Genomic DNA, 13,296 nt, shown 5'->3' on the forward strand with positions numbered 1-13,296 from the left:
TGGGACAAAATCCCTCCTGAGATGTGTGCAAACCTGGTGGCCAACTACAAGAAACGTCTGACCTCTGTGATTGCCAACAAGGGTTTTGCCACCAAGTACTAAGTCATGTTTTACAGAGGGGTCAAATACTTATTTCCCTCATTAAAATGCAAATCAATTTCTAACATTTTTGACATGCGTTTTTCTGGATTTTTTTGTTGTTATTCTGTCTCTCACTGTTCAAATAAACCTACCATTAAAATTATAGACTGATCATGTCTTTGTCAGTGGGCAAATGTACAAAATCAGCAGGGGATCAAATACTTTTTTTCCTTCACTGTATATACATACATATACACTGCTCAAAAAAATAAAGGGAACACTTAAACAACACAATGTAACTCCAAGTCAATCACACTTCTGTGAAATCAAACTGTCCACTTAGGAAGCAACACAGATTGACAATAAATGTCACATGCTGTTGTGCAAATGGAATAGACAACAGGTGGAAATTATAGGCAATTAGCAAGACACCCCCAATAAAGAAGTGGTTCTGCAGGTGATGACCACAGACCACTTCTCAGTTCCTATGCTTCCTGGCTGATGTTTTGGTCACTTTTGAATGCTGGCGGTGCTTTCACTCTAGTGGTAGCATGAGACGGAGTCTACAACCCACACAAGTGGCTCAGGTAGTGCAGCTCGTCCAGGATGGCACATCAATGCGAGCTGTGGCAAGAAGGTTTGCTGTGTCTGTCAGCGTAGTGTCCAGAGCATGGAGGCGCTACCAGGAGACAGGCCAGTACATCAGGAGACGTGGAGGAGGCCGTAGGAGGGCAACAACCCAGCAGCAGGACCGCTACCTCCGCCTTTGTGCAAGGAGGAGCAGGAGGAGCACTGCCAGAGCCCTGCAAAATGACCTCCAGCAGGCAAATGTGCATGTGTCTGCTCAAACGGTCAGAAACAGACTCCATGAGGGTGGTATGAGGGCCCAACGTCCACAGGTGGGGGTTGTGCTTACAGCCCAACACCGTGCAGGACGTTTGGCATTTGCCAGAGAACACCAAGATTGGCAAATTCGCCACTGGCGCCCTGTGCTCTTCACAGATGAAAGCAGGTTCACACTGAGCACGTGACAGACGTGACAGAGTCTGGAGACGCCGTGGAGAACGTTCTGCTGCCTGCAACATCCTCCAGCATGACCGGTTTGGCGGTGGGTCAGTCATGGTGTGGGGTGGCATTTCTTTGGGGGGCCGCACAGCCCTCCATGTGCTCGCCAGAGGTAGCCTGACTGCCATTAGGTACCGAGATGAGATCCTCAGACCCCTTGTGAGACCATATGCTGGTGCGGTTGGCCCTGGGTTCCTCCTAATGCAAGACATTGCTAGACCTCATGTGGCTGGAGTGTGTCAGCAGTTCCTGCAAGCGGAAGGCATTGATGCTATGGACTGGCCCGCCCGTTCCCCAGACCTGAATCCAATTGAGCACATCTGGGACATCATGTCTCGCTCCATCCACCAACGCCACGTTGCACCACAGACTGTCCAGGAGTTGGCGGATGCTTTAGTCCAGGTCTGGGAGGAGATCCCTCAGGAGACCATCCACCACCTCATCAGGAGCATGCCCAGGCATTGTAGGGAGGTCATACAGGCACGTGGAGGCCACACACACTACTGAGCCTAATTTTGACTTGTTTTAAGGACATTACATCAAAGTTGGATCAGCCTGTAGTGTGGTTTTCCACTAAAATGTTGAGGGTGACTCCAAATCCAGACCTCCATGGGTTGATCAATTTGATTTCCATTGATAATTTTTGTGTGATTTTGTTGTCAGCACATTCAACTATGTAAAGAAACAAGTATTTAATAAGATTATTTCATTCATTCAGATCTAGGATGTGTTGTTTCAGTGTTCCCTTTATTTTTTTGAGCAGTGTGTATATATATATATACACATATCTATATATACAGTGGGGAGAACAAGTATTTGATGCACTACCGATTTTGCAGGTTTTCCTACTTACAAAGCATGTAGAGGTCTGTAATTTTTAATCATAGGTACACTTCAACTGTGAGAGACGGAATCTAAAACAAAAATCCAGAAAATCACATTGTATGATTTTTTAAGTAATTCATTTGCATTTTATTGCATGACATAAGTATTTGATCACCTACCAAACAGTAAGAATTCCGGCTCTCACAGACCTGTTAGTTTTTCTTTAAGAAGCCCTCCTGTTCTCCCTCATTACCTGTATTAACTGCACCTGTTTGAACTCGTTACCTGTATAAAAGACACCTGTCCACACACTCAATCAAACAGACTCCAACCTCTCCACAATGGCCAAGACCAGAGAGCTGTGTAAGGACATCAGGGATAAAATTGTAGACCTGCACAAGGCTGGGATGGGCTACAGGACAATAGGCAAGCAGCTTGGTGAGAAGGCAACAACTGTTGGCGCAATTATTAGAAAATGGAAGAAGTTCAAGATGACGGTCAATCACCCTCGGTCTGGGGCTCCATGCAAGATCTCACCTCGTGGGGCATCAATGATCATGAGGAAGGTGAGGGATCAGCCCAGAACTACACGGCAGGACCTGGTCAATGACCTGAAGAGAGCTGGGACCACAGTCTCAAAGAAAACCATTAGTAACACACTACGCCGTCATGGATTAAAATCCTGCAGTGCACGCAAGGTCCCCCTGCTCAAGCCAGCGCATGTCCAGGCCCGTCTGAAGTTTGCCAATGACCATCTGGATGATCCAGAGGAGGAATGGGAGAAGGTCATGTGGTCTGATGAGACAAAAATAGAGCTTCTTGGTCTAAACTCCACTCGCCGTGTTTGGAGGAAGAAGAAGGATGAGTACAACCCCAAGAACACCATCCCAACCGTGAAGCATGGAGGTGGAAACATCATTCTTTGGGGATGCTTTTCTGCAAAGGGGACAGGACGACTGCACCGTATTGAGGGGAGGATGGATGGGGCCATGTATCGCGAGATCTTGGCCAACAACCTCCTTCCCTCAGTAAGAGCATTGAAGATGGGTCGTGGCTGGGTCTTCCAGCATGACAACGACCCGAAACGCACAGCCAGGGCAACTAAGGAGTGGCTCCGTAAGAAGCATCTCAAGGTCCTGGAGTGGCCTAGCCAGTCTCCAGACCTGAACCCAATAGAAAATCTTTGGAGGGAGCTGAAAGTCCGTATAGCCCAGCAACAGCCCCGAAACCTGAAGGATCTGGAGAAGGTCTGTATGGAGGAGTGGGCCAAAATCCCTGCTGCAGTGTGTGCAAACCTGGTTAAGACCTACAGGAAACGTATGATCTCTGTAATTACAAACAAAAGTTTCTGTACCAAATATTAAGTTCTGCTTTTCTGATGTATCAAATACTTATGTCATGCAATAAACCTGCAAGATGGCGAAGTAGTGCAGTTCTGTTTTTGTCGTGTGTCTGTAAATAGCCTGTAAATACCCTGTTTTTTTGTATTTTTCGTACATATTTCCCTATCAGACTTTTCATCCTTCTACAAAATATACTTTCCTGCAACCCGCCTCACTCAATGTGGAACGGATTCTATTATTGACTTACCTTTTATCTAGAATCTCCAGTTGAAACTAGCTAGCCAGCTAACTAGCTACTTGCTATTAGCCACAGTTAGCGGTATTTCACCCAGAACATTGGATTTTTTTTCTGCGGGATTAATTTAATCACTGGATATTAATCACCGGATATTCGGCCAGTCTGCACAGCGCGTTATCGACCCAGAACATATCAGTTTTTCTGCCGGAATCACTGAATCACTGGACCTTTAACTCCGGATTCATCGCTACCAGCTAGCTTCAACTAAATGGACGCTGTGGTCTGGCTAATCATCCTGAGCTAGGCCCATCTCCCGGCTATCTACCTCTCTGTCAACCGGACGGGACCACCTAGTGTTGACACGGAGCCCCGCCGATCCTACACGACTGGTCTGCCGACGAAATCGTCTGATGTGGTTACGACGACGTCGACCACGAAGATTCCATCTGCTAGCCCCGGCCCGCTAGCACACGCTAGCCGTGGCCTCTTACCTGCTAGTGCTTTAGCAGCCTCCGAACTATCCTATTGCTGTTCACCGGACCTTATGATAACTCAGCTATACAGCTGATGTCTGCTGGACTGTTCCTTTTTACGGTACTACATCCTGTTTATGTTTAGCCTCAGCCCAAACATGGTTAGCTTATTGTTGTTTCGGTTATTTCTAATTGTACTATTTCACTGTAGATCCCCCAGCCCAGCTAAACCTGCCTTAGATAGCTCCTTTGTCCCACCCCCTATACACGCAGAGACCGACTCAATTGGTGCCTCTAGTGATACTATCTCTTTCATTGTTACCCAACGCTTAGGTTTACCCACACTTTACTCATATCCTTCCATATCCTTGTCTGTACATAATGCCCTGAATCTTTTCTACAACACCCGGAAATCTGCCCTCTTTATTCTATGTACCCAACGCACTAGAAGACCAGTTCTTAAAGCCTTTAGCCGTATCCTTATTCTAGTCCTCCTCTGTTCCTCTGGTGATGTAGAGGCTAACCCAGGCCCTGCAGCCCTCAGTATCACTCCTACTCCCCAGGCGCTATCATTTGCTGACTTCTGTAATCGCAAAAGTCTTGGTTTCTTGCACGTAAACATCAGAAGTCTACTTCCTAAGTTTGAGTTATTCACTGCGTTAGCACACTCCGCCAACCCTGATGTTCTAGCAGTGTCTGAATCCTGGCTCAGGAAGGCCACCAAAAATTCAGAAATTTCCATCCCCAACTATAACATTTTCCGTCTAGATAGAACTGCCAAAGGGGGTGGAGTTGCAATCTACTGTAGAGAGAGCCTGCAGAGCTCTATCATACTATCCAGGTCTGTGCCCAAACAGTTTGAGCTTCTACTTCTAAAAATCCACCTTTCCAGAAATAAGTCTCTCACTGTTGCCGCTTGCTACAGACCCCCCTCAGCCCCCAGATGTGCCCTGGACACCATATGTGAATTGATTGCCCCCCATTTATCCTCAGAGTTCGTACTGCTTGGTGACCTAAATTGGGATATGCTTAATACCCCGGCCATCCTACAATCCAAACTAGATGCCCTCAACCTCACGCAAATTATCAACGAACCTACCAGGTACAACCCTAAATCCGTAAACATGAGTACCCTCATAGATATCATCCTGACTAACATACCCTCTAAATACACCTCAGCTGTCTTCAACCAGGATCTCAGCGATCACTGCCTTATTGCCTGCGTCCGTAACGGGTCCGCGGTCAAACGACCACCCCTCATCACTGTCAAACGCTCCCTAAAACACTTTAGCGAGCAGGCCTTCCTAATTGACCTGGCCCAGGTATCCTGGATGGATATAGATCTCATTCCGTCAGTAGAGGATGCCTGGTTGTTCCTTAAAAGTAATTTCCTCTCAATCTTAAATAAACATGCCCCATTCAAAAAATACAGAACTAAGAACCGATATAGCCCCTGGTTCTCCTCAGACTTGACTGCCCTTGACCAGCACAAAAACATCCTGTGGCGTACTGCATTAGCATCAAATAGCCCCCGCGATATGCAACTTTTCAGGGAAGTTAGGAACCAATATACACAAGCAGTCAGGAAAGCAAAGGCTAACTTTTTCAAACAGAAATGTGCATCCTGTAGCACTAACTCCAAAAAGTTTTGGGACACTGTAAAGTCCATGGAGAATAAGAGCACTTCCTCCCAGTTGCCCACTGCACTGAGGCTAGGAAACACTATCACCACCGATAAATCTACAATAATCGAGAATTTCAACAAGCATTTTGCTACAGCTGGCCATGCTTTCCATCTGGCTACCACTACCCCGGCCACCAACTCTGCACCCTCCGCTGAAACTTGCCCATGCCCCCCCCGCTTCTCCTTCACACAAATTCAGACAGCTGACGTTTTGAAAGAGCTGCAAAATCTGGACCCCTACAAATCAGCTGGGCTAGACAATCTGGACCCTTTCTTTCTAAAACTAGCTGCCGAAATTGTCACAACCCCTATTACTAGTCTGTTCAACCTCTCTTTCATAATGTCTGAGATCCCCAGAGATTGGAAAGCTGCCGCGGTCATCCCCCTCTTCAAAGGGGGTGACACTCTAGATCCAAACTGCTACAGACCTATATCCATCCTGCCCTGCCTTTCGAAAGTATTTGAAAGCCAAGTTAACAAACAGATCACCGACCATTTCGAATACCACCGTACCTTCTCCGCTATGCAATCCGGTTTCCGAGCTGGTCATGGGTGCACTTCAGCCACGCTCAAGGTCCTAAACGATATTATAACCGCGATTGATAATAGACAGTACTGTGCAGCCGTCTTCATCGACCTGGCCAAGGCTTTCGACTCTGTCAACCACCGCATTCTTATTGGCAGACTAAATAGCCTTGGTTTCTCAAATGACTGCCTCGCCTGGTTCACCAACTACTTCTCAGATAGAGTTCAGTGTGTCAAATCGGAGGGCCTGTTGTCTGGACCTATGGCAGTCTCTATGGGGGTGCCACAGGGTTCAATTCTTGGGCCGACACTTTTCTCCGTGTATATCAATGATGTCGCTCTTGCTGCTGGTGACTCTCAGATCCACCTCTACGCAGACGACACCATTTTGTATACATCTGGCCCTTCATTGGACACTGTGTTAACAAACCTCCAAACGAGCTTCAATGCCATACAACACTCCTTCAGTAGCCTCCAACTGCTCTTAAACACTAGTAAAACTAAATGCATGCTTTTCAATCGAACGCTGCTGGCACCCGCCCACCCGACTAGAATCACCACTCTTGACGGGTCTGACCTAGAGTATGTGGACAACTACAAATACCTAGGTGTTTGGTTAGACTGTAAACTCTCCTTCCAGACTCACATAAAGAATCTCCAATACAAAGTTAAATCTAGAATCGGCTTCCTATTTCGCAACAAAGCCTCCTTCACTCATGCTGCCAAACATGCCCTCGTAAAACTGACTATCCTACCGATCCTTGACTTCGGCAATGTCATTTACAAAATAGCCTCCAACACTCTACTCAGCAAATTGGATCTAGTCTATCACAGTGCCATCCGTTTTGTCTCCAAAGCCCCATACGCTACCCACCACTGTGACCTGTACGCTCTTGTTGGCTGGTCCTCACTACATGTTCGTCGTCAAACCCACTGGCTCCAGGCCATCTATAAATCACTGCTAGGCAAATCCCCGCCTTATCTTAGCTCATTGGTCACCATAGCAGCACCCACCCGTAGTCTGCGCTCCAGCAGGTATATCTCACTGGTCATTCCCAAAGCCAACACCTCCTTTAGCCGCCATTCCTTCCAGTTCTCTGCTGCCAATGACTGGAACGAATTGCAAAAATCTCTGAAGCTGGAGACTCTTATCTCCCTCACTAACTTTAAGCATCAGTTGTCAGAGCACCTTACCGATCACTGCACCTGTACACAGCCCATCTGAAATTAGCCCACCCAACTACCTCATCCCTATATTGTTATTTATTTTGCTCTTTTGCACCCCAGTATCTCTATTTGCACATAATCTCTTGCACATCTAGCATTCCAGTGTTAATACTATTGTAATTATTTTGCACTATAGCCTATTTATTGCCTTACCTCCATAACTTGCTACATTTGCACACACTATATATATTTTCTGTTGTATTTTTTACTTTATGTTTTTTACCCCATATGTAACTCTGTGTTGTTTTTATCGCACTGCTTTGCTTTATCTTGGCCAGGTCGCAGTTGTAAATGAGAACTTGTTCTCAACTGGCTTACCTGGTTAAATAAAGGTGAAATAAAAAATAAATAAAAGTATCAAATACTTGTTCTCCCCACTGTATATACAGTGAGCACCATAATTCATTGGACAGTGACATTTTTTTTGTTATTTTTGTTCTGTACTCTAGCACTTTGAGTTTGAAAGGATACAATGAGGGTGAAGTGCAGACTGTCAGCTTTAATTTGAGGGTATTTGCATACATATCGGATGAACCGTTTAGAAATGACAGCACCGTTTGTACATGGTCCCCCCCATTTTAAGGTACTACAAGTATTTGTTAAATTGGCTTCACAGATGTGTGTCGTTAGGCAGGTGTATTCATTTGTGTCGTTAGTGAATGCAGGAGAGCTGTTGATGAATAGTATTGATTCTAGACTTTGTTATTGCCTTTGGAGGTTGTTGTTGGGGTGTGACAACATGAGGAATACAGCAGTGTCGATGCAAATGAAGCTGGCCGTCATAAGGCTCAGAAATGAAAATCAATCAATCAGGAACATTGCAAAAACCCTGGCCATGCACAAGTCAACAGTTTGGTTCATCATTAACAAGAACAAAACAACCGGTGAACTCAATGTCAAAAGACCCGGTAGACAGAGGAAGACCACTGTAGTGGATGACCGGAGAATACTCTCTATGGTGAAGAAAACCCCCCTGACAACAGCCCAACAGATCAAAAACACTCTCCTGGATGCAGGTGTAGATGTGTCAAAGTCTACCATACATAGAAGACTACAGAGGGTACACTACAAGATGCAAACCACTGATAAGCCTGAAGAACAGAAAGGTGAGATTACAGTTTGCTAAAAAGCACATAAAAGAGCCCCAAGAGTTCTGGAAAAAAGTATTGTGGACAGATGAGACAAAGATTAACATGTACCAGAGTGATGGAAAGAGGAAAGTGTGGAGAAAAAAAAGAAATGCCCATGATCCAAAGTATACCACCTCATCCGTGAAACATGGTGGAGGGGGTGTTATGGCTTGGGCCTGTATGGTTGCCAGTGGAACAGGCTCACTTGTCGTCATCGATGATGTGACTGCAGACAGAAGTAGAACAATGAATTCTGAAGTCTACAGAAATATTTTATCTGCTCAGATAAAACCAAATGCCTCCAAACTCATTGGACGGCACTTCATCATGCAACAAGACAATGACCCTAAACATACTGCTAGAGCAACGAAGGGGTTTTTGATGGCCAAAAAGTGGAAAATCCTTGACTGGCCGAGTCAATCACCGGATCTGAATCCAATTGAACATGCATTTTACATGCTGAAGAGGAGACTGACGGCAATAAGTCCCCGAAACAAGCAGGAACTGAAGATGGATGCAGTACAGGCCTGGCAGAGCATCACCAGGGAAGATACCCAGCGTCTGGTGATGTCGATGCATCGCAGACTTCAAGCAGTCATTGCATGCATGCAAAGGATATGCGACCAAATATTAACAATGATTACTTTATTCTACATTACGTTAAACTGTCCAATGTTTTTTGATGCCCGAACATGGGGGGGACCATGTACAAAAGCTTCTATAATTTCTAAACGGTTCATCCGATATGTATGAAAATACCCTCAAATTAAAGTCTGCACTTCACCCTCATTGTCATTGTATCCTTTCAAACTCAAAGTGCTAGAGTACAGAACCAAAATAACAAAAAAATGGTCACTGTCCAATGAATTATGGAGCTCACTGTATATATATATAAAAATTGCTTTTTACCCCTTTTTGATATCCAAGTGGTAGTTACAGTCTTGTCCCATCGCTGCAACTCCCGTACGGACTCGAGAGAGGCGAAGGTTGAGAGCCAATGCGTCCTCGAAAACACAACCCTGCCAAGCCGCACTGCTTCTTGACACACTGCTCGCTTAACGTGGAAGCCAGCCGCACCAATGTGTCGGAAGAAACACCGTCCAGCTGGCTGCTGAAAGTCAGCGTACAGGCGCCCGGCCACCACAAGGAGTCGCAAGAGCGCGATGGGACAAGGACATCCCAGCCGGCCAAACCCTCCACTAACCCGGACGACACTGGGCCAATTGTGCGCCACCTCATGGGTCTCCCAGTCACGGCCGGCTGCGACAGCCCAGGATCGAACCCGGATCTGTAGTGACGCCTCTAGCACTGAAATAGAGTGCCTTAGACCACTGCGCCACTCGGGAGGCCCCTATGGATTTTTTAACATCAATCTTTAGCGACGCACTTAGTACATCATAGTGGTTGAAATTAAAATAAAGTATGTGAGTCAGTTAATGCATGATTCTCTCCAATCTGTTCTGAGGTGACTAAAGGACTCCCTCTAGTGCAGGACTGCCCAACCCTGTTCCTGGAGAGCTAACGTCCTGTAGGTTTTTGCTCCAACCGTAATCTAGCACACCTGATTCTAATAATTAGCAGGTTGATAAGATGAATCAGGTTAGTAACACCTGGGGTTGGAGCGAGAACCTACAGGAGGGCAGCTCTCCAGGAACAGGGTTGGGCAACCCTGCTCTAGTGGAATGATATGCATGAAAGTTCAAATAAAATCAAATTGTATTTGTCACATACGCCGAATGCAACAGGTGTAGACCTTACCGTGAAATGCTTACTTACAAGCCCTTAACCAACAATGCAGTTTTCAGAAAATAAACACGTTTTTAAAAAGTAACACAATAAAATAACAATAACGAGGCTATATACAGGGGGTACTGGTACCGAGTCAATGTGTGGGGGTACAGGTTAGTCGAGGTAATTGTGGTAATATGTACATGTAGGTAGGGGTAAAGTGACTGCATAGATAATAAACAGTGAGGAGCAGCAGTGTAAAAACAAAAAAAGGGGGTGGGGTCAATGCAAATAGTCCGGGTAGCCATTTGATTAATTGTTCAGCAGTCTTATGGCTTGGGGGTAGAAGCTGTTAAGGAGCCTTTTAGACCTAAACTTGGCGCTCTGGTATCTTCATGAAGTCACTCACCCTCCCCTTTTCCGAACATTACTCTTCAGGGGATTGGTGTTGAGTGTTCCCCTTACAATATGTGGAAGACAGTATCTGCAGGGAGTGTGGGACACCTTTGCCCAATGTGGCAGATGATGATCATCATGTGTGCAATATAATAATGAATAGTAACCACATATGTCCCTGTGTGTAGATGCATCTTACGTGGATCCACTGGGGGCTCCGATGGAGAGACCAAAGACTGCAGCTAAGAAGCGCAATGAAGATGACGACTTTGCTGATGAAGAGCTGGGAGATGACCTACTACCGGAGTAGCCAGCTGCAGTCCCCCTGCTTTTCTCCTCCCTCTTCCTTGAAGATTAAATGAGTTGGGTATTCCCCCCCAAAAAAGTATATTTACAAATGGAAACGATGTGAGTTTGACTCAAGCCTCCCTTATACATTCAGGCAAACCTATGGCGTAAACTGAGATTAATATTTTCCCATATGCTAGTCTGGTTGCATTTTATCAACTGGAAACTTTGTGGAAATTCCATTGTCATTAACTCTATGCTACCCTCAGGATAGTAATACAGTTTTAACCCAGTTTAGAGACTCTTCATTTAAATGAATACTTTATAGGCTACAGATGTTTATTTTTTGCAATGCAATATTTATTGTAATTTGCTACAGGCAAATTCTGCTCTGATTGAGGTAAAGAAGCACATGTATCTCTCTGATTTGTCTTGTGAACTATTTTCAAATGATTGAAAATTATACAATATTTTTTCACCGTACAATTGTGGATGTGTTGCACATGGGGATGTGTGAAACTTACTCCTTAGCCTGGTGTCCCCACTTGGTAAGACGCTTCAGGAGTGCGGTCACGTGTGCTAGCAAGGCAGAGGTCCCAAGTTCGCACCAGGTATGGGCCGAATCATGAGGAAGTGGCATATGGTATGGGCTGCGGACAGTAAGGGTGCTGAGGCTGCTGCAGCACCCCCTGAAAAATCAGAATAAAAAAAAAATATATATTTTGTTTTAAAAATATTTTGTTCACAAAAGTAGTGCAATGGGCCTTTACTAGTATTAGCGGACTGATATGTCTGTAGTACAAAACATTTTTTCAGCATCTCTGCTTTGGAAAAAAAGGTAGTTGTATAATTAAGAACAGTATCTTGCAGGATTCAATAGTTGTTGCCCTGTCCCTTTCTCTGGGATTGTCATTCTAATGGAATCCAGAAAGAACAAAACCCTGTCCTCAAACATTTACATCAACAGGTGCAAAGACACAAAACATCCACATCAAATAAAATATTTTTATTGATCAAATAACATGGAAAACAACCATTTTTTGTGCAGTATTAATTTACCATCCTTACAAACCACAATGTAAATGTTGTACATAGGCTGGTCATCTAGGTTTGTGCCTGTAGACTTTCCATCACCATGAAGAAAAACAATGCACAATACAGTAATGAGGTACACTGAGACAAGTGTTTTGTGATGTGGCTCAGTTGGTAGAGCATGGCACTTGCAATGCTAAGATTGTGGGTTCAATTCCCACGGGGGACCAGTATGAAAAGTATGAACATGTATGCACTCACTACTGTAAGTTGCTCTGAATAAGAGCGTCAACTAAAATGGAAAAGGACTGGATAAACATTTCAGTTTTCTCATTGAAATAAGTTGCATTTGCAAAGTATTTCCAGAAACTTGGAAAAATATATTAAGCAAGTATTTCTATATTCCACAACTATTATCAGTTTAACTGTTTTGGCCCACCAACTGGGGAGGCAGGCCCAGGCAATCAGAATGAGTTTTACCCCACAAAGGGGCTTTATTACAGACAGAAATACTCTTCAGTTACATCAGCTGTCCGGGTGGCTGTTCTCAGACGATCCCGCAGGTGAAGAAGCCAGATGTGGAGGTCCTGGGCTGGCATGGTTACACGTGGTCTGTGGTTGTGAGGCCAGTTGGACGTACTGCCAAATTCTCTAAAATGACTGAGGCGGCTTATGGTAGAGAAATGAACATCAAATTATCTGGCAACAGCTCTGGTGAACATTCCTGCAGTCAGCATGCCAATTGCACGCTCCCTCAAAACTTGAGACATCTGTGGCACTGTGTTGTGTGACAAAACTGCACATTTTAGAGTGGCCTTTTATTGTCTCCAGCACAAGGTGCACCTGTGTAATGATCACACTGTTTAATCAGCTTCTTGATATGCCACACTGGTCAGGTGGATGGATTATCTTGGCAAAGGTGAAATGATCAATAACGGGCATTTGAGAGAAATAAGCTTTTTGTGCGTATAGAACATTTCTGGGATATTTTATTTCAGCTGATGAAACATAGCACTAACACTTTACATGTTGCGTTTATATTTTTGTTCAGTATAGATGTCTTAAGCACCGTCCATTTTTTTTCCTGCCAAAAACAAATCACAGCACCCCACCCCCAAACTACGTCCCGCGGCTAAGCAAGCATCACACTCTGCAGCTTGCACCCTAGGAGTGGCAGAATCTCACCTGCCTGTCAGCGGGACGCCCTGTCCCTGACAAAGCAGCTTCACATCCTTTACAGTGGTGCCGTGACCGGGATCTA

At 45.0% G+C, this 13,296-nt stretch overlaps 1 protein-coding gene across 5 annotated transcripts in view; it reads left to right on the plus strand.

Annotated features, from left to right (window-relative positions):
* ift88 (intraflagellar transport 88 homolog) overlaps positions 1–11,425 on the plus strand; it is a 45,275-nt gene extending 33,850 nt beyond the window's left edge. For 3 of the 5 annotated variants that reach the window (XM_084179298.1, XM_084179299.1, XM_084179301.1), the window contains one exon: positions 10,904–11,425. In XM_084179298.1, coding sequence (XP_084035424.1) covers positions 10,904–11,025 — 122 coding nt within the window. In that variant the 3' untranslated portion in view covers positions 11,026–11,425. The remainder of the gene's footprint in view (positions 1–10,903) is intronic. The other 2 variants (XM_084179300.1, XM_084179297.1) reach the window with 1 other exon arrangement.
* Positions 11,426–13,296: the final 1,871 nt, after the last annotated feature.

The sequence above is a fragment of the Coregonus lavaretus genome, assembly GCF_964263955.1.
Source record: "Coregonus lavaretus genome assembly, chromosome: 16".
Lineage (NCBI taxonomy): Eukaryota > Metazoa > Chordata > Actinopteri > Salmoniformes > Salmonidae > Coregonus > Coregonus lavaretus.